At 29.3% G+C, this 22,277-nt stretch overlaps 3 protein-coding genes across 3 annotated transcripts; all 3 read right to left on the bottom strand.

Moving 5' to 3' along the window:
* Positions 1-1,113: 1,113 nt before the first annotated feature.
* On the bottom strand, positions 1,114-3,168 carry LOC130809090 (ribonuclease 1-like). The gene is made up of 3 exons (XM_057674722.1): positions 3,039-3,168; positions 2,630-2,785; positions 1,114-1,579 (listed from the first exon to the last, which is right to left on the bottom strand). The coding sequence occupies exons 1-3, from the start codon at positions 3,147-3,149 to the stop codon at positions 1,157-1,159; spliced, it is 690 nt and encodes a 229-aa protein (XP_057530705.1). The 5' UTR covers positions 3,150-3,168; the 3' UTR covers positions 1,114-1,156.
* Positions 3,169-7,111: 3,943 nt separating this feature from the next.
* On the bottom strand, positions 7,112-10,299 carry LOC130809089 (ribonuclease 1-like). The gene is made up of 3 exons (XM_057674721.1): positions 10,080-10,299; positions 9,793-9,948; positions 7,112-7,729 (listed from the first exon to the last, which is right to left on the bottom strand). The coding sequence occupies exons 1-3, from the start codon at positions 10,194-10,196 to the stop codon at positions 7,304-7,306; spliced, it is 699 nt and encodes a 232-aa protein (XP_057530704.1). The 5' UTR covers positions 10,197-10,299; the 3' UTR covers positions 7,112-7,303.
* Positions 10,300-19,036: 8,737 nt separating this feature from the next.
* LOC130809088 (ribonuclease 1-like) lies at positions 19,037-21,711 on the bottom strand. Its single transcript, XM_057674720.1, has 3 exons — positions 21,525-21,711; positions 20,837-20,995; positions 19,037-19,651 (listed from the first exon to the last, which is right to left on the bottom strand). The coding sequence occupies exons 1-3, from the start codon at positions 21,654-21,656 to the stop codon at positions 19,235-19,237; spliced, it is 708 nt and encodes a 235-aa protein (XP_057530703.1). The 5' UTR covers positions 21,657-21,711; the 3' UTR covers positions 19,037-19,234.
* Positions 21,712-22,277: the final 566 nt, after the last annotated feature.

Here is a 22,277-nt window from a genome sequence, read left to right as displayed (position 1 = left end):
GTTACCTCTGAGTAACGGTATTTGTTACCCATCTTCTTAAACAAACACTACATAAACGGTATCAAGTAATTGAATCCGTTACTTGCCCCCTAAAATATCAAACCAAACAACCTTTTAAGGGTAAATAAAAGTCAAAGTGAAAAAACATAATTAGTTAGATAGATGATTAAAAGAATTTAATTGTTAGAGGGGTGGAATATTGTTTGTTCAATATATTAAGAAATGTTTTACTTGTGCACGAATGATATAGAGTTTGCAATTTATAAAAGTTAAGACTTGTCACAACTAAAAGATATTCTCTCAAAGAAAAAAATGAAAAAAATATCGATAAACTTCATTTTATAAATCAATTAATATTAAAGCAATATTTTTCACAATAGAGTCACCTTATTGTTTTAAAAGTTACCTCATCTTCTAATACATATTAAAGTTGTTTTATTCTCATTTAACATAATTTGTTAATTAAGTAATTGCTTTTCTCATTCAAAACTCAACGCTTTGCAATCAAAATTTGAGGATTTTTTATATTTTAAAATAGCCTCTTTTGCTTAAAAACAACTCATTTATGTTTTTTTTTAATATCAATAACTCATATATCATAATTACATTATTATTATTATTATATAAATATCTTGGATCTCTCTGTTTGTACCTATTGGCTGAAATATTGATGCCATTTAGTTTTAGTTAAACTTAGCTACATCTATTCACCGGATAAATTACCTACTAGCTACTACTAATAGATATTAAGAAGTAGTGGAATCCAACTAATCATATGTTGAGCATACGGCTTCTATTACCTGATTTCTCCTTTTAGTTAGTTACTAACAGAATACGTCAACTATTATCAGCTTATATATATACATTGTTTTTGTTCTCCCAGATTTACTTATGAGAATTTTATCTCTTCATTCATTCTAATCTTGATTGTCTTTGTTATTTTGTATTCTCTTCCTAAGTTCTAACATCATTTAATATCAAATATATTTTATTTGTTTATTAGTAGTGATAGCAGATGAACTAATAAGTGTACCATAACTACACAATAAGAGTCTAGAGACATCAAATCTTATGCTATAATTGTAGCATTAATATTAAGAAACATTAATTAGGTAGCTAGAAAGCTAGAAAACAACATAAATATACAACAATTGAACTAATAAGAAGGAAATTTAACAGTGCTATAAGCACATTGTCCTTGGGGACTACCAGAACAATTGACAAGCTTTGTACCACTTTTATCAACACAAAATATAACTTGCCAAATCTGACTGTTTCCTTCAGCATCATGGTTACAGAATATGAATGGTCGATATCCAGTTGCCTGAGTAATAGCTGCTTTTATGTTTTCAACTTGGTAAAACTGATTGTTGGGTATAATTCTAGCTTTAGAAAGAGCTTCAAAAATGTTGAGCTTGTTCTTCATGTTTGATGCTGCATGAAAATAAGCCAGTTCGTCCAAGACAGATTTTGAGCAGGTTCCATGTTTGTTCCACTCATGTAGCCAGAATTTTCGGCCAATTTGTGGGCATGTTAATGATGGCCAATCCTTTTGTAGCATGTTTTGTATGGCTTTCAACTGCATTTATTCCATAAATTAGCAAGTTAATGTTAATCATCATCATCGTATTCAGTGTATCCACTCATTGAAAACTATAATCAGGGTCTAAGTAGAAAAAGAAGGCGGCAACTCATATCCATAAAAGAGAGTATGGCGAAAAACTCCATTGATTCAAGAAAGATCTACATATGAATTATTAGAAAGAGTATGACCCCCATAAATTAGTAAGTTATAGCACCAAAATCAATCTACTATATTGGTGGAGGGAATCTATATCATGACTCAGGTAATTTGATGAAAAACTCCATTAGTAATTAGTTACGTAATATACGTACATAATATAGAAGAGTGACAGTCAAGTTGATTCAGCGCATACACATATAGAGTTGATTGTTCAGTTCAGTGTGTAATTTTGATCAAAATGTCAAATATATCCTTATTAGTCATATTAAATAGGTTATTTTCGATTCAATGTTAATTTACTAAAATCAAATACAGATATAGTATGTGAAAGAAATTCTAGTGTTGTGCAAGTATATAATAGCATTTCCAAGTATGTTACTTAATTGAAGGAATTTAATTTGAGCAATTAGAAATTTATATTAATGGTCAATAACAACTTGCATTGCTTGACTACTTGGCTCTAGCTTACTTTACAGTTTACACTAGCACATGAAGTATATCTGTACGTGGCCACAACATTTTTTTCAATGTGCTGATTTTCGGCCACTTTCATGGAATAAATTGTATATTTTTGATTGTACTCAACTAATTTAGGTCACAAATATGTTATTTATCAACATTATTCAAGTATATGAGATTTTATTTATGGCTCTTTTTAAATATTTTTTTAAATCATCTCGTTCAAATGACTCATTGTAAAGTCACCTAAAACATGAATTATGATACGAAAAGTAAATCAGACAATTAGTAAAATGTTAAAAAATATTTTTTATATAATAAAAAACTTTAGCTAATGGTTAAAATGGATATACGATATGAGATATATTGCCCTATTGGACACTGGTAGGAATGAGTCCAATCATAAAGATTATAAAGTATACGTACCGGAGCCACATCATAACTTGAGCCAGGACAGTTTTGTAAGGAGTTGCCACCATCATTGTAAGGCCAAAGCCCATATATTGTAAAATCTGCTGCTGGCCTTCCTGTTGGTGGGTAGCAACATTTTGTCCCTTTTTGGTTACAATAAGATGGTAACCACTGCATTTATTTAACAATAATCCATTTAGAAAATCACAAAATTTGGATTTTGTATCGGTACATCAATTATCAGCTTGTGTCAAATGCTAATTGAAATTTCAGAATATGATATATATGTTGATTTTTATTGTTTTTAAAGAAAAATATCAGTATCAATTACATCACTAGCAAATTCATTAAAACAAAAATATATTAAAATTAATTTTCCTCCATTATATCGATATATATAATTGCTTTTAAGAGAAAAACTAACCTGGTGGATGAAGTAGAATGCATGATAGTCAAAATTAGGGACATTGCCTAGAGATGTCACTGCTAAATTCAACAACATAATTAATAAAATTGAGATGCTCCATTTCACCATTGTTTCTTTCTCTTGTATATAATGCCAATGGTGAGCTTATCATGTGAATATAGGTATTAGGGCATCACATTATATAGAGTTAAACAAGAATGACTTCCCCTACATTTCTTCCTCTTAATTAATTAAACAAAAAAGAAATAGACAAAAATATCATTAAGCAAAATCCAATTTGATACGCAATATTAATTATGGTACTTTATTCCATGATTTCATGTGATTTTTTTTCTTTGTTCAAACTTTTTATTATTATTACAGCATAGATTGAGGAAAAATAAGACTATATGAGAATTGAACTTAAAATTTAAAAAAAAAAATTTATACTAATTACTTCTTAGCTGAGACAAAATTCAATTACCTTAATTTAAAATTAGAACTAATAAATAAAGTGGTTATTCACCCTAAAGAGAGGCTATAGACACGTTTTGAGTAATCATGTCCTAATTATTAGCTAGACATTTATTTTCAATACAACGGAACTAATATCTCGAACAATAATGCAGATTGTAGAGTTGACATTTTTAACAAGTTGAATGATTTCTTAGTGGTTAATTACTTTAATTTAGCCAAATGGACACGTATAATTACTATTATTATCAAGTTGATATCAATATGATTATTGACTAAGAATAACATGTAATTATCGTATTCTCAATCAGTTAATTAGGTGTATATGTCTGGATCAGAATTCCTAAATTTGAATGCTAAGCCTTTGCACTTAATTGGGATATCTTCTCAAATCTCCTAAAGTACGTAACATTAAATGCCCTAAAGCAATACAACAGTATAAATATGTAATGACAATTTATATGAATTTGCACTTAATTGGGTTATCTTCTCAAATCTCCTAAAGTACGTAGCATTAAATGCCCTAAAGCAATACAACAGTATAAATATGTAATGACAACTTATATGAAAGGACAACAACTTAGTTTTGTCAAACTAGATAAGTCTCTCAAAAACTCTCCTAATCTCTAACCAATTTAGCGCTAAATTAATTGTGTCCAATCATTTATAGGAACATTACCTAATCGAAATTCTCAACTGGCTATACGATATACATTGGGTGGTTAAAACTTTTGATTGACTAATTCATGAATCAAAAGGATAGTAGTGAATTGATACAAATTGATAACCGTATATCTTTCTCTAATTGAAACAGCTTGGCACCATTCGCTTGACCATAGCGATCTTCAAGTTCTTTCCAGATGTCGTAGGCGGAATCCGAATAAAGAACACTCTCAGCTATGTCTTGAGATAAGACGTTTAAAATCCAGGAGGTGACCATATCATTGCATCTCTTCCATTGAGGAAACTTCAGATCAGTGGCACTAGGCTGAGAATTGGAACTGATAAAGATCAATTTGTTCTTTGCTGATAAGGCGATTGACATAGATTTCTTCCATGAACCAAAATTCGAACCATTAAATGGTTTGGAGACCAACAATAAACCAGGATGGTCAGCAGGATGGAGAAATATAGGATCGGAATGGTCAAGAAAACTCAAACTAGGATCTTGATTTGTCATTGCAAACGAACAATTGAATCAATTATAGCAGCGTGAAAGCAGAAGATAAAGAAAGAACAAACCAGAATCTTGATTAGGGTTTTGCGAATGAACAAATCAATTGATTTACGTTGGCAATCAAAACCAGAATCAATTGATTTGCGAATGAAGATAGAGTGAACAAGAACAGAAAACCTAGATTGATGAAGCGATTTGAAACAATCGAAACTGAAATGAATTGATCGAGAGATAATCTAGGTATGCAATGAGAACCTTTACATCTGATACCATGTTGATTTGAACATCTTGATTTCAAGAACAAGGTTGAATTTCTGAAAATAGAAGAAAATTGAGAAGAGAAAAATAGGAGAGGATTATATTCCCCTTTTTATTTTTATTAAGTATATGTAATTACAAAGATAAGACTATATATATATATATATATATATATATATATATATATATATATATATATATATATATATATATGTATATATATATATATATATATCAATATATGTCTAATGAATGTGGGTAATGAGTAGAAATTAGACTAAGTATGTCTAACATAGTAGTGAATTGATACAAATTTAGCAATGTTGTTGTCCATAAGCATAAATGCATGAATTAGTTTGACAATTATGAGTAAATTGATACATTAAAATTAAAAAACCTCAATTTTTAAAATTTTGATTTTTTATATTGATATGTTTCACTGTAAGACAGTCTCATACTCTCATATATAATAGTAGCTCAAAAAAATATTTTTACTACTATAATTGGGCCTGTTGTCAATTGGTGCAAGTGAATGGGATAAAAAATTCTAGGCCTTTTTGTGTACTTCAGTTAGGCCTTCTGAATTATGACTTCTTTATTGGACCTCTTATCAGTTTTGAACTTCATCATACACTACATACTGTTGATTTGGTTTAGGTCTTTTATAATTGGAAGAGCTACTCCTTGTAAGACACTGATGAGACGACCTCATAATAAGATTTTATATACTAATAATTTATATTATTGAGTTATATAATTTATGTGTAAAACGTGTTTGAAGATGAAACCGTCTCATATAAAAATTTGTAAAATTGTAATTGGACAAAGACCATCATCCACTTGGATTTGGATATACTTTCGTATTAGCCTATCTTTGGTGCTGAGTTTTAGTTTGAGTTTTCTTTCAAAATAATTAAATGGTTAAATTAATTCTCATCAACAAAGATAATTAATGGTCCGTTTTATTGTTGTACTTAATGGTGGTAATAAAAATTATTTGGAATGTAAATTTTCATAAAGTGTACCATTTTATTTCCATGGTAATAAAAAATTGATAAGAAAAAAACTATTTTGTTCGTAATTTCTCATATCACCTAATATCACCTCAATAAATAGTAATGCATTAGGATAAATTTTCTGAAAAAATGAGATAATTGAAGACTTGAAGTACATCAAGTATGACCATAAAGTTAATAATTTTTCACACCAAAATTACATTAATTTTTATTACCATCTCGAGCGAAGTCAGGATTTTGAGTTCGGGGGGCCAAATTGTCGATATACTAGCAAACTATTTTTACTCCCTTCTATTTACCACATGTGTCCCATTCGACTTTTCACCAATTTTAGGTAGTCAAATAGAACCAAATGTGTAGGAGTGAGAATCCAATTTATAATGAGGTTTTGATACATGTGTTGTGAGAAAAAGTCCGATTTATAGTTATGAAGGAGAGAGTTCAATTATGGTAAAAAGATATACCAAAAATAGAAATGGGATATTTAATATGGCTTGACTAAATAAGAAAGTGAGACACATGTGCTGAATAGGAATGATTATTATACAAAAACTAGATAAATTATAAAAATTTTAAAATCACATAAATCGAAAAGAATTTGAATCACAATAAAAATTTAATTTAATAAATAGAGTAGAAGCTTCTCTATTAAAATTAAGATAAAAAAATATAAACACACACTAAAAATAATAAATGTGAAATTATAAAAGATAAAGAATAATAACATTATAATATAAATTAATTAGTCTATTAAAAAATAATAGCTCAAATTTGAGTTTGATCCCTTCACCTTAAATTACAAAAATATTACCCCAACCATTTAGTATAATTTTTGTTATATATCATATTAGTAAGGGGACCAAAGCCAAAATTACAAAGGATTACATTTTCGGCAAGGGGGGTTGGGCCTCCCCCGGCCCTGGGTGTGGCTTCGCCCATGATTACCATTCTCACTATTTAATACTGACCACCAAAGAGACCGTGAAATTACAAATGTTAATGAATTATTACTTGATTAGTTTAATTAGTTCCTCTTAATATTGTCCAATACAAAAGACTACAAAGAAGAGGAGCCGAACAATCAAGATCATCTATATAGGTTCATAGTGACATTGACATACAATATATATGGGTAACATTAAAATATTACCTAAGAGGTGGAGCACTTAAAATAGCATGCTCACTTAAAATAAAATGATTATGTAAAGTGATCTTATCACCAGAAGGCCAAGATAGCAAAGACAAATCTCGCAACTAGTAATCACACTCATCATTAATATTACATACTAAGCTAAAAACTTAAGTGACGAATTAATTATTGTACCCAGTCCTAGATAAGAACAAATATATGATAAGAACTAGAAAGAAGGGAACTTGATTTGATCTTGACAATCACCAGGTCCTTTAGGTATAAAAGGACAGTTTATAAGTCTAGTACCACTTTTATCAACACAAACAGCAACTTGCCAAATCTGGCTAGTCCCTTGTGAGTTGCGATTACAAACAACCCAAGGATGAAACCCTGTTGTCTTAGCAATGGCCTCTTTTACTGATTTAAGAGGGTATAATTGGTTGTTTGGACGAATTCCGGCACTTGTAAGAGCGTGAAGGACATTCACCCTGTTCTTCAAGTTTAACGCTGCTTGGAAATACGCAATTTCACCAAGAGCTGATTTGGAGCATGTTCCGTGTTTGTTCCATTCGTGGACCCAGAATTTTCTTCCGATTTGTGGGCATGTGAAGGATGGCCACTCCTTTCTTAGTCGGTCTTGCATGGGTTTAAGCTGCATCATGTACACATTTTCTTAGCCATTAGCCATGTATACGTATACCATAGAATAAAAATAAGCCTGCATCGCATCGCATCGGCCGTGTTGTAAAGGTTTTCAAATTAAACGAACCGATATTTCTCGCGTTGTAAAGGTGTAAAAAAAGACGCGTTTTAGGCCGCATTAGGGAATATCTTATGGCTTCGACCGATATTTAGACGATATGATAACCGCATCACTCTCGATACCGCATCAGCGTTCCTTTACTGCAATCTCAACAGTTACCGCATTTTTACACTATGACGTATACCCATCAATATTAGGATTTAGGGGTGCTTAAACCGAGATTGATAAGACATTGGTGTTCAAATAGATTCGATCTGACATTTACCCCATCTTGTATGCATAACTAATCCGACTTCAAAAATGACATAATCATATAAAAATTAATGTGAATGCAAAACTCAATTTAAATTTAAACCAACCCAAAACAACTAATTTAAAACTTACATATTTTTTTTCTTCTCATTTTTTAATATGAAACTTTACCCTTAATCAGTCCCTCCCACGAAATTCACTCTATTCTTATTTTATTTTATATTCATCTCACCCACATATTTAGTCCATTTTTTCCAAAAGAAAAATATCTTTTTACCATTTTTTTTTCTCATTTTTAATTTATACAAGATTTTAATTAAATATATAGGTGATTTTAAGTGTGAAAACCTTTGCTAATATAGTCATTTGGCTATTTACACAAGATTTAAATTCCCGATTTTTTTTTGAGTTAAACTTGTCGATTAAAACTAGCTCAAATTGAGCTCAGCTAAAGTCCGAAGACAGTCAGAAAAAGGAGCCATACAAATTCTTTTGTGAGTAACATTTATTTCCCATCTCGCCACCATATGGGCAACCGTATTACCCCTCTACGAACAAAACTATATTTAAATTTCCAGCCATAGAAAATTATAATTACTTTGAGGGTGTTTGACATACGGCTGATAGCCAATTATAGTGGCAGATTTGACCGGCTTATTTTTTAATTGGTTTGACCAGCTGATTTTGAACCCGCTACTATGAGCAGCTTCTTAGAAAACAACTTATTCATATTAATAAGCTGTTTCAACCAGCTAGTTCACCAAACACTAGCATTAGCTGGTTTGACCACGCAACCCTCTATTTCCATCAAAATAAGCTAAAATTGCTTAATAAACTAATTTGTCAAACACCCCTTTATTTTGCCTTATATATATCTTTTCTTCTATCAAAATATTACACATAATAGCAAAAAAAAAAAAAAAAAAGAAAAGATGAGAATGACCAGATATATCCTGACCATTATTTATGGCTGTAGGTGTAGCTAATTTGATTTTTGTTAGTCCTATCCTATGTACCGCTTCTGCAACCTCCATACTCATAAACATGGATTTTATATCATCTGTCATTTTCTCAACCTCTCACCTCTCTTTAATCTTAATAAACAACCAAAAATTGAAGGCATCAACTTCCATTTTACAACACCATTCTAACGTGGTCTGTTTTTTTTTTCTATTTTTATAGACCCTACAAAAAACAGAGAGTATTTTAAATTATAATTAAATAAGTGAAATTCAAATGATTGACCCAATGTGTAGAATAAATTTAAGGAAAAATTAATTTTAATAATTTAATTTTTAATCAATTTCCTGTGAATAATACCACTTTTGTAATTTTTTTTAATAATCTAATATTTACCTTTGGTTTACTATTAATGTAATTTTTTACTTTATAATAATTTGATCTTTGGCTATAATTGGGTACCACCAGTATATTCTATTAGTAGTACCTGATAGCAAATTAAGAAAAAAAATTAATTTATTAAAAAATAATTTAAAATTAAGACTATAAGTCTATAACTATATAATTACCTCTTTATTTGTCTTTACTCGTACTCCATTTTACTCACATTTTTTAACTTATAATAATAACCCTTAAATCCAACATTGGTCCACATAAATTTTCAAAACGAAAATAAAAAAATACCCCAGAAAATCAGATATCAAAGTAAAAAAAAAAAAAAAAGGAAAAGAAAAGCGTACCAGAGCTTCATCAAAATTGCCGCCACCGCAATTGTAGGGGAAACTACCATCGTTGTAATAAGGCCAAAGCCCATAAATGGAAAACTCTGGTCCCGGTTTTCCTGTTGGTGGGTAACAACATTTTTCCCCATTTTGATCACAGTATGATCCTAACCACTGCACATTTTTCATTTCATCATCAATAATCTTATACTAATAATTGTATAATTAAAAAAAATGAAAAATCAAAGGGTACTCAACTGCGAGAAAATAATTTCAAAAATTAATTAAAAAATTAAAAAAAATACCTGTTGCACAAAGTAGAAATAATGAAAATCGCCATTGTTGTTAGCAAGAGTAACAAGGGCTAAACTGAGCATCAAAGTAAGGCTGATTAAAAATGAGGGGGTTCCCCATTTCGTCATTTTTAGGGGAGAGTGATAGTAGAGGTAGATTGGATAGTAAGTGAAGTGGGTATAATGTAGATGAAAAATGGGGCCGTATTTATAATAATAGTCATCCTACCATGTGGGTATGGGAAACAGGTCAAGGATATTGATTGGAGGACTATTTCAGTAATTATTTTCTTTTTCGGTTTATTTTTATGTATTAATAATCACTTAAATCACGGAAATAATTTTGCTAACAATGGTACTATATATCTTAGTTTTAAGGTATAATTTAGTATAATTAATTATTAATTGGGATTTGATAATAGATTTCTTTTCACGTTGTTGTATGCGTGTATGGGATAAAATGTTGGTTATTTAAGACGATATATCTGCATAAGCCTTAAGATGAAAGTAAGAGATACGTGAAGATTAAGGTGATTGTGTGTACACATCAATATGGATAAAATTAAGAATCAAGTTTTAGAGAGAAGCTCGGAGTTGCACTTCATTCGATACAGATTAGAAGAATAAATTGCAATAGTTTTAATATGTGCAAAGAAAGACCACTGATACACCTGTGAAAAGTGGAATATAGAAGGTTGATAGAAAGAGAAGTAGTAGGCCAATAAAAACGTGGGAACAACAAATTAAAAATGATATAAGCAAATTACATCTCTCTGAAGACTTGTTTTATCTAAAGTCTTATCTAAAGATAAAACAAGTCGATGAAGCTAAATTCATAAATTAGACAATTGATAGTTTTTTTTTGTCATGATTCTTATTTGCATTTTTTATGCTTGTTTTGTATTCTTTAATTTATGTTATCTTTCTTTATAGCCAATTTTTTTATTATCTTGCCGTATCTTGTTTTATCTTGCCCATTGTCGAACCTAGGCCCGAATCGCCCAACTTGTTCAGCTGCATTCCAGCTGATAAAATAACAACACCCTATTAACTGAAATTGGACCCAAATAATTTAAATCAGGCCCACAAAAGTCCAAACGGGCTCAAATAACACAAAGTGGACTTGAAATAATTTAAATTGAGGTCGAACAACTTGAAGTAGCTCTACAGATATAACTCAAATAGGGATCACTAGCCCGACTCAGAAACAACATAAAATTATTTTTTTACATTTTAATAAATTTGTCTTATATTTTATTTTAATTTTTTCAAATAAATTTGTTTTTTTTGACATATTCTCACCTCTTTTACTCTTTATATTCACTATTTTAATTTTAAGTACTTCATTACATTTAACTTTTTAATCTTTATATCATTTACAAATAAAACAAATTATGAGAAACTGAAAAGTAAATGAAATGATCATATATTCATATTGTACAGTTTCACTTACAATCTCACGACCCTTAAAAAATAGGAACCCTCACTTGATGGTTCCTCCTCGAAACCTGCTTCATTCTTTTTTTTTTTTTTTTTTTTCTCATTCCAATTACCTTCAACAAGTTATTAGAGGTTGTTAGTTGCAAGTTATTTCATTTAATATCATAAAATTTATAAGAAATATAGTATCTCTTAATAAGTTTGTATTTGGATTAAAAGAAATTAAAATATGGGAAATTGAAGGTACAAATTTAACAAAAGAAGTGACTTAACTTCCATGATTATATATTTCTATTAAAATATTAGCACGTAATTGGCCCGTAATTGTTGAATATTTATAATTAAATAGAGCATTTGATTAAGAGTAGCACATTGCTTTCAGACTAAATCATTTCTATAAAATAGATGAATCACTTAGATCGTATTGAGACTTGACAATAGATGGATTAATTAGATTTATTAAAACAATTATGCACATCGAACAAGGGAAAGAGTTTTCAATCATTCATATACTCCAAGATTTATAGAGACCATTTAATAAAATGGACCAAACTACCAAACTAACAAAAATAACTAAATAGCTAATTAGTTAGGCATATTCTTAGCCAAAGATCATGACATAATACACACATTTTTGAGTAAATAAATATGGTATGTAATAATAAGTTTGTTTAGATAATGTCGTGAACCATATCCTTTTATGCTGGGTTTTATATGTTTGGGGTAAAATTGACCGTTTTCCTTTAGTCCTCTCTGTGAAAGGAGTACAGGTATGAATTGTCCATCATCTCCCCTTATCCAGATCCTGCTTTCGAGCGGGACACTAGATATGATGATGATGATGATGAACTAACACCAAATTAAGACGGAATCGATGTTGATTTGAAATTAACTATGTGATATCTCTGTTAAAGCTTTGAAAATAATTAATAGCCTACTCACAACAAGAAGACAATTTTTTGTCAATGGAATCTATTTGCCAGAATTATCAAAGTTAAAAGTGTTTGGTAGGGAGCAATAACAAAATTAGTGTGATATAAAGACCTGTATAGATTGCAGGGCCAGTCTATGACCTCCATATGTACGATAGTCATCGACAGTCGATTGGATAAAGATGTTACAGGCTTGTCCATGACCCTTTTAAACGGATTCAGATCCACTGAAATCTAACCTTTAATCAAAATTAGATTCACTTGGCTCGTCCTACAAATCGTTTCAATTGAGAGCCAAGTTTGGCAGTCCAACTCCTAAATCAGCACAAATCTTCCCAAACTAGTGACCACCGAGGCACCGACCCACATATGGATACTCCCCAAAGAGCGATTTTGGTTACAGCTAGTCTCTTGAAAGACCGTCTCTTTAAGAGATGTATCTTAAGTCTAGTCTATTAAATATTAATGCCTACTTATCATATTATTAATGCCTACTTATATTATCCTTAATGCTTACTTATCATATTCTTAATGTCCGCTTTCACTATCTTAAATGTCTATTTACATTATTCTTAATATCTACTTATAATATTTTTAAAAATATAATAAATCTACCAATTTAAAAATAGTCTCTCAACACCATCTGATTTTGTATTTTGTTTAAAAGTGCGGACAAACTTCCACTAATTAATGACACTTCTGTAAGATACCACTGTTCTACAATTTTTTAATAAGAAATAAAAATCTATCAATAATTTAACACATTATTTGAGGCGTAGCTACATAGCCACTTAGTTCGGATCTTAATGAATTCGTCTCAATAATACTTTTAAATATAACTTTTTATAATTTATAAAAACCCACAATTTAAATTATTTGATTTTTAAATTTGCATTAGAATCTACGAAAAAAGTAAATTGAAAGAACAAATGAAAATAAAGGGAATATATACTTCTTTTGATTTTTAAAAGTTGCTACACTTCTATTTTTCATGCTATCCAATACACATTTTAATCTTTAATATTTTTAATTTCATATGATAAAAATTTCTAAAAAGTTAATATTATGAAAATGTGCATTAAGACGAATCAAACAAAATCTCATTTGACTATGTTCTACATTATGCTTGGAGAAAAATATATACCAAATAAGATCAGTTGATGAAAAGTAATTGCTACAGGACTTGTAGCAACTATTAACATCCGGAGGACGCAATATAAAGACTAAAAAATTGCATAATTAAGTAAAAAATTATGCACAAATTAGCATATTTGAGGTCTACTATTCAAATTTTTTTTGTTGTAATAATTTTCTAAAACTATTAATTTTATACTTTAAATTTGTGTTACACTATTTCATTTCATCTCAATTGTCCCCTTTTTTTATTTGGTCAGTTCACTTCAATTGTCCTCGTTCCATTTTAAGCCATAAAATTTTTACCAAATTGTTAACTTATTAGTCATTTAACTATATTTTTTGCTATTATATCAATCATCCAACTATTATTTTTTGCTACTATATCAATCATTTAACACAAATTCCATCTCTAATTGGGTCAGCTCAATATATTTTTTTAAATATTATAAATAGACATTAAAAATAATGTAACTAGGTATTTAAGATATAATCAGTAGATATTAAGGATACGACAAGTAGACATTAAATTTTAATAGGATTGGCCTGAAAGATATCTTTCAGAGAAACAATATCTCAAGAGACCGTCTGAACATTTAAATATAAAATATTTTAGAGATTAGAGATGTAGAGCTCATAGAAGTATTATATTTCGGGCCATCCCACATGAAGAAGCATATGAAATGGGGCATGAAAGGAAGGGATAGGATATGCACATGTGATCCGTATAAAAAGGTATGCAGTGTCTCCTTTGAGTTGTACATACATAAGTTTCTGTTTGTATTTCTAAATTATTTATGTAACGCTGCACCTTCCCACATGTGATCACAGTACTGCACTAGGACTTTTTATTTATTCTTAACTGATGAACTGATAAGGTCAGCAACTTAACAACAACAGAAATCTTATCCCCTATTCTTTTTTCTATTGATTAATTTCACAAATAGCTTTTTTATCAAATTTATCATTAATTTTAGTTTTGGAGTAATTACTTGTATGCTGACAAATAGTATAAAAGACTTGTTAAAATAATACTTCCTCCGAACCAATTTAGATGTCCCATTTACTTGGGCACGGTTATTATGGATGGTGTGGGATCCATTAAAAAGGCTAAGTAGTGAAGGGTAAATAGTGAAGGGTAGTTGGGTAAGTAAGGTATATGGGGGTATACTCGTAATTACTTGTGTGAACTAAGGATATCTAGGTAAAAAAAGATTGGCAAAAATAGAAATGAGACAACTAAAAAGACTTTGCCAAATAAGAAAATGGGACAACTAACTTGGTTCAGAGGGAGTAGTAAAAAAGACTTGTTAAAATAATTTTTAAGTCATCACAAAAACTTATTTATATGGTAATTTTTAATTGATTTATATAATTCTTAGCATATTATTTCTCTAATAAACAACCAATAACTTCTTTTACAAATAAAAATGCTCTATGAACTTGTAACTTATAAAATTGATTAATAGCTAACAAAAATCAATACTACCACCTCCTCAAACAAGTTAATTGTCTCAATAGTCAATTAACAAACGCTCTAATAACCTTGTTATTTTATGTTAAAAGCAATAGTTTTAGTTTCTAATTGTTACTCCTATCGTTTACTTTGTTTTAGTCAAAATTTTGTAATTTTGTTAAATTCATCGTATTGTTATCTTTATGATTTTAATTATATATTGTTGTGAATAAGGACAAACTAATATTTTGCATACCAATTTAATTTCTATATTTTTGTAATTAGGGCAGGGCTTAAATTTAATTGACATGTGCAATTATACATTTTCACACTCAAAACCACTCATATATAAATTTAAATTTCCGAAATCTAAGGTGTTTTTGATATATATTTTTTTCAGTTGTCTTTTAACTTTTTCAGTTATCTTTTTAACTTTTTGACTTAATTATTAATTAAATAGTAAAAAATGTAACGATGAATACTAAAAGCTTTTAGCCAAATAAAAATTTGACTTTTAATTTGAATCAGTCAAAACTAATAAACTACTATAAATAGCTTTGAATAAGTAACAACTAACAAGCTAAGGCAACAATCTAACATCCAATTAAGTGGAGGAAAGTGAGGTAAAGAGCACCCATGGCCCATGGGCAAGACCATGTGAAGCAATAATTCAAACCAATGAAACCATGGACTTATGTCGTCTACGCTTACAATTTGCGTCGGTGACATTACCACCTTCATCTGTTGTCTGAATTACTACTCCTTGCTCCAATATGGAGAGCACGGATACTCTTCTAGTGTTTAGTCTAAAATAGACTTGATTTATAATAGTGTAATTGTGCAATTTTTTATTCTTTTATGTACCCAAAATTAATGACTTTTATGACATTAACATATCTTAATACATAAATTTTTAAATTGAATGGTTATACCGTGAGACTAATTTTATTGGGTTGATTCAATATATACTTATTGTTTTAAAGTGATTACTTAATTATAACCTATTATATTAATCAGTTAGAAAATTGAATTAATTATATGAATTTGTCTGATGATGAAACAATCTCATACAAGACTAAATGTATGAGGAACTTTTTGTGCCACTAGAAGCTGGCGGCCCAACACTATAATATGTATCACAAATCCTTGTGAGAGACGGTCTTTGTAAGAGACCATTTCTAATTGGGCCGATCCAATATATGTTTTTTGAGATATTCTAAGTAGGCATTAAAAATTATGTAAATAGGCATTTAAAATATTGTGAGTAGGTATTAATGATACGATAAGTAGGTATTAAGAATAATGTAAGTAAACATTAAGTTTTAATGGGTTGGTATTGAGAGACGTCTCTCAAAGAGATGGGCTTTCAAGAGACTAGTTGAAATGTATACCCGTTAGCTCAAATCATATTTGGGCCTTTCGTTGCTAAGCCTATAGATATTTGATGATGATCCTGTTGGAAATGCTTTACATATGAGACAAGATCTCATATCGATAAAATTGTGGGTTGTTGACTTGTATATATATATATATATATATATATATATTGAGTGAGCTAACCTTCCTACTACCATATGGTTTTGGGAAACAATGAACCTCACCAAGTATATGTGCAAGTCAACGCTCTAGATCCGTGGGTTTGTGGGTCCAAGCTTACCGGTGTCCCGTGTCCACACGAGTGGGTCACGGTGAAATTATGTGAAGAATTGTCATGGTCTAATAGATCCTTGTGCGAAAATTTGAAATAAATAGGTAATTTAAAAAAAAAAAAAACAAAAAGATAAACTTCGGGTAAACTTAATTCCAAAAATAAGTGTATTCATGTCCGAGTCAAAAGTCAGGTATGTTCGCAGTTACTAATAGCGAAAAAAAATTGGTCAAAAGAAGTCAAAATTATTTGTTAACTGCGAATAAAAGAGAGACAATGTCACAACATTGGAAGGAATGGAAAAAAATGGAGGCATGTTTGTTCGCAGTCATAATTTCTATTTTCTTCCCCATTTAACGTTATGACATTGTCTCTCTTTTGTTCGCAGTTAATAACTGCGAACAAACAATTTTGACCAATTTTTTTGTTCACTGTTAGTAACTGCGAACATACCTGACCTTAGACTCGGATATGAAAACGCTTATTTCTGAAATTAAATTTACCCGAATTTCTTTTTTTTTTTTTTATTTCTTTTGTTAAAAATACTTATTAGTTTCAGAATTTCATCCTTGTGCATGGTCTATGTTTCGTAAAAGCTCAAAAATAGTGTTATGAAGCCCATTAGAGGAAGCAGAAGGCCAGTGGGGTATGTCTAAACCAATTTCGACATTTATCACATCTTTCGTATCAATTAAATCATCATAATCACTATCTATGGTCTTACTTCTTACTCTCTTAAAAAGATTTAAAATTGACTCGATAATCTAATATTCACCTAAATTTGTAATTGAATTTGACTTTGAACCGACTTCAAAGTGAATGTAAAACTATATAAAATCAACGTGGACGTAAGACTTAATTTTAAATTGATTCGAAATACATGACCAAAAATTTACCCGATGATCCAAATAAAAACCTCTACTCCCTCCTATTCTAATCTAATTTCTCATATTCTCTTTTGACAAATTAACGAATGCTTCATTTCTTTATCTGGTAATTTTTCTTTACTTATGCCTTATAGAATCCAACTATTCACACAATTATCATAAAATTATTACTTACTATTTCATTACATCTCCTATAGTCTCTCTCCCTTCTTATTTAGTGCTAAACCAAATAAAATATTTTATTAAAATATGAGAGAATATTATATAATAATTGGTATTCGTGCATAATAACTATTATCAATCAACTATTGTTATTTTATTTTTTTGTTTTTTTACATATAAAAAAAAATAATAACGTCATTTGTAATCTTATTTTATTTATTTTAGTGTATATTTTAAAATATTTATTTTATATAATTTTTAATAAATGTAATTAAAAATATTAAAGGTGAAAATAATACTATATTAAATAACGTAAAAGCAAAAATATAGTAATAATTAATAAGATCCAAAGATAATTTGATAAACTTCTCCCAAGATTACCTTATTTTCATCATATTATATTTCTCTCTTAATTTTAGTTACTCCCTAATAATACAAAATTCATCATATTTTTGTAATAAATTCTAAGTCTTCATTTTTGCTTGGAATAGTCCTAAATGAGATAAAGTTAATTTGATCGTAGGAGATGTGTTTTTGTTCATATTGATTGCTGACGATATTGTTTTAATAGATAAGATTAGGAGAGACGAATATTGGTTTAATAGATAATATTAGGTGAGAGTAAATATTAAGTTAAAACGATGAAGATAAGATTAATTGGAGTCACGAGATTTAAATAAAGTGGAGCAAGATTGAGTATATGAAGTGTAACTTTAGCTTAATGAGATAATAATGAACGAACTATATAGTTAGAAAAGAAAGATTAGCTTCAGGTGGTTGTTTCTAATTAATCTAAAGTTATGTGATCGAATTGTACACATAACGCTAAATGTGAAGTTTTATCATATATGTACATTAGACCAAAGGTACTATATAAATCAAAATGTCGTTCTTTTAGAAAGAATTGTTGTAGAAAGGTTGGAGAATCGAAGGTATTATGAAATATGAATGCTCAGATATATGAGTCGACATATTTTCACGAATAGAATTAGAAATGAAGAAAAAAGTTTTGTATGTCATAATGATTGAGGATAAGATGAAAGCTAAAACCGAAGACAACCTAAAACATGGGAGATTTGGTAAACAAAATCAAAAGCTAAAACATGGGAGATTTAATGCAAGGATGAGGAAACTAAGATCGAAGATGACTTAAAGGGTGGGAGTGGAAAATATATGAAAATATTTATATATAGAGGTTAAGATAGTAAAAATTAAAATGAATGAAGAGAAACCATGTGAACAATCCTTAAAATATGATTGGTTCATGTATCTAACCAGTCTTATTCAATTAAAACATTAACATTGTTAATGTCACCGAAAAAAAGACTAACATATTACATCCGATTATTAATAAAGAGAACTTTAAAGTTTTTTAAAATTAATAAGCATGAATGGTTATTCAAACAATCATAAATGAAGATACACATGTATGAATGATAATGAAAAAAATACATCAACACCCCAATCTCCAAAGAATAAAAATGAAAATTAATGCAACTAGCTATAGCTTAAAATTTAGGGAATTGGACTCTAGAGGCACAATTACCACGAGGAAGTACAGGACATTCAATAAGATCCTTGCCATTAGTATCCACACATATATACACCTGATAAAGCTGACTATTTCCGTCTGAATCACGATTACACTCGATCCATGGGTAATATCCGATCTTCTCCTTGATGGCCTCCTTCATGTCCTCCACGTTGTAGAACTCGTCATTGGGTTCGATTCCAGCATCTTTGAGGGTTTGGAGGAGGTTGGTTTGGTCTTTAAGGTTTAGTCCTGCTTGGAAATACTGTTGTTGGGTGGAAAATAATGAGCAAGTTCCATGTTTGTTCCATTCATGTGCCCAAAACTTGTGTCCTACACTTGGGCATGCTAGTGATGGCCAATCACTTTCTAGCCTGCCCTCCAATTCTTCTATCTGATTTTTCGTCATGCGAAAGGAAAAAAAAGTATGAGTTTAAATTATTTACATTTTATTTTTACAAATTCTCATATGACACGGTTTGAGACCATCTCTATTGGATTGACCTAATTTATACATTTAATCTTAAATCAATCATTTATAGCCTTAATGAGTTAATTATATAGATATTGGACTCTGGTTGTTTATCAACACATATATTTTTCGGTAATTGTAGTGGTTGACTTTTAAAGTCAGCTTTCACAATATTTTGTTGCTAACAATTGATTATTATTGCATTATGAAATCTGAGTTACAAAAAAATAAATATAATAATACCAATGAAATATTTAAAAATTTCAAATGACCTCTAAGTTTTTTAAATTTTAACACCACATCTAAATTATTTCTAAACAACTATTGATTATTCCATCATGAGATATGAGCTTTTTCTGATTAATGAAAATTAAATAAAATGTGAATAGAATATTTGAAAATATCAAATGACCTATAAAAAGTTTTAAATTTTAACAAAAAAAATCTAATTATTTCAAGACACCATTAATAATCTAGAATTTGATATTTTAATTTTTTAAATTTATTGTAGTTTATGACTAAAAAATAAGAGCGCATGTGTAAATTTGTAATGATATAACTCAATTACATAATAATTAATTAGTATTTACCCATATAAAGTCGCCAATCACATTTTCTAACTATATATGCTAATAATAAGTACAAAAAAAAAGTATTTTCTGATTACTAAATGAAAAAAATAGATTAACAAGCTTTATAATTGTTCTTGAAAAGAATCTTATTTGTTATTTTTCTTTGATTGTTCGAGTCACGCTAGAGTTTTGTACAGGTTGTGGAATTGTTCCATAATTAGATTGTTTCTACGCCAACTTTCGAAATGTTACGCAACATATTTCGTTTAAATTAAATTAGGTAATATATTAACTAAGCTTTATAGAAAATTTTGTCCTCTTTTGTTATCTTCAGATTGTGGCAACAAATCAAGCAATCAAATTTTAGCAATTTTAGACTCTAACACGTAAATTAAATTAAAAGAATCAAAATTATTATTTAAATAAAAGCATTAATAGGTCAAGATTTAAACTCTCGATTAACCAATACCTTTATATCGTAAATATTAGACAATGTTTTAAATTTACGGGCGAGTTTAACGTTTTAAAAAAAAACCTGAGAAGGATCGAAAGGGTTGGAAGTGTCGCAATTGGAGGGGTAACCACCATCTTTGTAATTTGGCCAGAGCCCATGAATTGAGAAATCTGTAGCTGGCTTTCCGCTATTTGGATAACAACATTTCCTTCCTTTTGCGTCACAATATGCTCCTGGCCACTGCATTATACATATATCACCTCACTTTATCAATTACTTAATTCCATCACATCATTGAACTAATATTATTATATATGAACGTAATACATGTATGCTCCCTGGTCCTCCGTTTCATTATACTTCTAACTGATAATAACATAATTTTATACTGTACAGTATATCATGCAATTAATTGCAAGTATTTTAAAGCAAAGATTATATGTATCGTACGTATACATCGATAACTTTGAGGATGATTATATATTATAGTCTATAAGTGTAATGGAAAGAACGCATGGAAAAATAAATTGCACCACATTAAGCATGAGAAAAATCTCTTTTAATATAAATATATAATTTTTTAATGACTAACGTCGTAATCTGTTGTGACCATATAACATGCATATTTTCTAGTTAGTGTTTATAGTGTATAAATATAAGTTCACTTCACAATAAATAATATACATAAAAATATTGCACATATTATTCCAACAACAAAAAATAAATTAGCCAGTACAATGTAATATGTTTGGAAATGAAATTTCCTTACCTGTTGAACAAAATAGAAAAAATCAAATTCAGTACTAATCTCTTCATGATGTTTTTTGGTCTTAGAGAAAGCTTCTCCAAACAAACATAAGACCACTAAAACGTTGATCATCATCGTTGATACTTTCCCCATTATGTATCTTTTTCTTTGCCTTAATTAAAATTAAATAAATATGACTTATTTTTGTCGTGTTGGGATTGAATAAGGATTGATAGAGTGGTAGGCTATATATATATAGAGTACACTTAGAAATTAGAATTGTATTTGACTTTACGTCACGGAATATACCACTTCAAATAACTTGGCATATCCCATAAGCGATATGCACGTCAGAATGCCATGGTCATGGAATTAAATTTAATGGCTACTACTTTTTGCGTGTTTCTATATATTTTTTTTCTTTTTATTACAAATTAGGCTAAAAGAATTAGAGAAAAATTAGATGAAAATCATACTCAAAATTATTATTTGAAGAAAATGATATTTGTTCCAACCGAAACAATATTTAATTCCATCGGGTGTTTAAATTGATCATAAGCATTGAGCTAATGTTATTCTTCCATAAATAATTATTTTACAAGACTTTAAGATTAAATTATAGTGTTTGAAAACTTCATATTTGGTTAATTATTATGACTTATGAAGATGACGCAATGAGATCATAAGAAACGACTTTGTCAATAATAAGTTAATAATTAACTTACAATAATGTTCTCATAAATGCAACGATGTTTCTTCTGTAGATCTATCATT

The sequence above is a fragment of the Amaranthus tricolor genome, chromosome 3 (genome assembly GCF_026212465.1).
Source record: "Amaranthus tricolor cultivar Red isolate AtriRed21 chromosome 3, ASM2621246v1, whole genome shotgun sequence".
Lineage (NCBI taxonomy): Eukaryota > Viridiplantae > Streptophyta > Magnoliopsida > Caryophyllales > Amaranthaceae > Amaranthus > Amaranthus tricolor.
This window is presented reverse-complemented; position numbering and strand designations above follow the sequence as displayed.

Bases quoted from the DNA above. Each gene is read 5' to 3' on its own strand.
- LOC130809088 (XM_057674720.1), bottom strand. From the start codon at position 21,656: ATGGGGAAAGTATCAACGATGATGATCAACGTTTTAGTGGTCTTATGT. The intron at 20,996-21,524 runs GTAAGGAAATTT...TGTATAATGCAG, and splicing joins TTTTCTATTTTGTTCAACAG to TGGCCAGGAGCATATTGTGA. The intron at 19,652-20,836 runs GTTTTTTTTTAA...ACGAAAAATCAG, and splicing joins ACCCTTTCGATCCTTCTCAG to ATAGAAGAATTGGAGGGCAG.
- LOC130809089 (XM_057674721.1), bottom strand. From the start codon at position 10,196: ATGACGAAATGGGGAACCCCCTCATTTTTAATCAGCCTTACTTTGATG. The intron at 9,949-10,079 runs GTATTTTTTTTA...AAAAATGTGCAG, and splicing joins ATTTCTACTTTGTGCAACAG to TGGTTAGGATCATACTGTGA. The intron at 7,730-9,792 runs GTACGCTTTTCT...TACATGATGCAG, and splicing joins GCAATTTTGATGAAGCTCTG to CTTAAACCCATGCAAGACCG.
- LOC130809090 (XM_057674722.1), bottom strand. From the start codon at position 3,149: ATGGTGAAATGGAGCATCTCAATTTTATTAATTATGTTGTTGAATTTA. The intron at 2,786-3,038 runs GTTAGTTTTTCT...AAATAAATGCAG, and splicing joins CATTCTACTTCATCCACCAG to TGGTTACCATCTTATTGTAA. The intron at 1,580-2,629 runs GTACGTATACTT...GAATAAATGCAG, and splicing joins CAAGTTATGATGTGGCTCCG to TTGAAAGCCATACAAAACAT.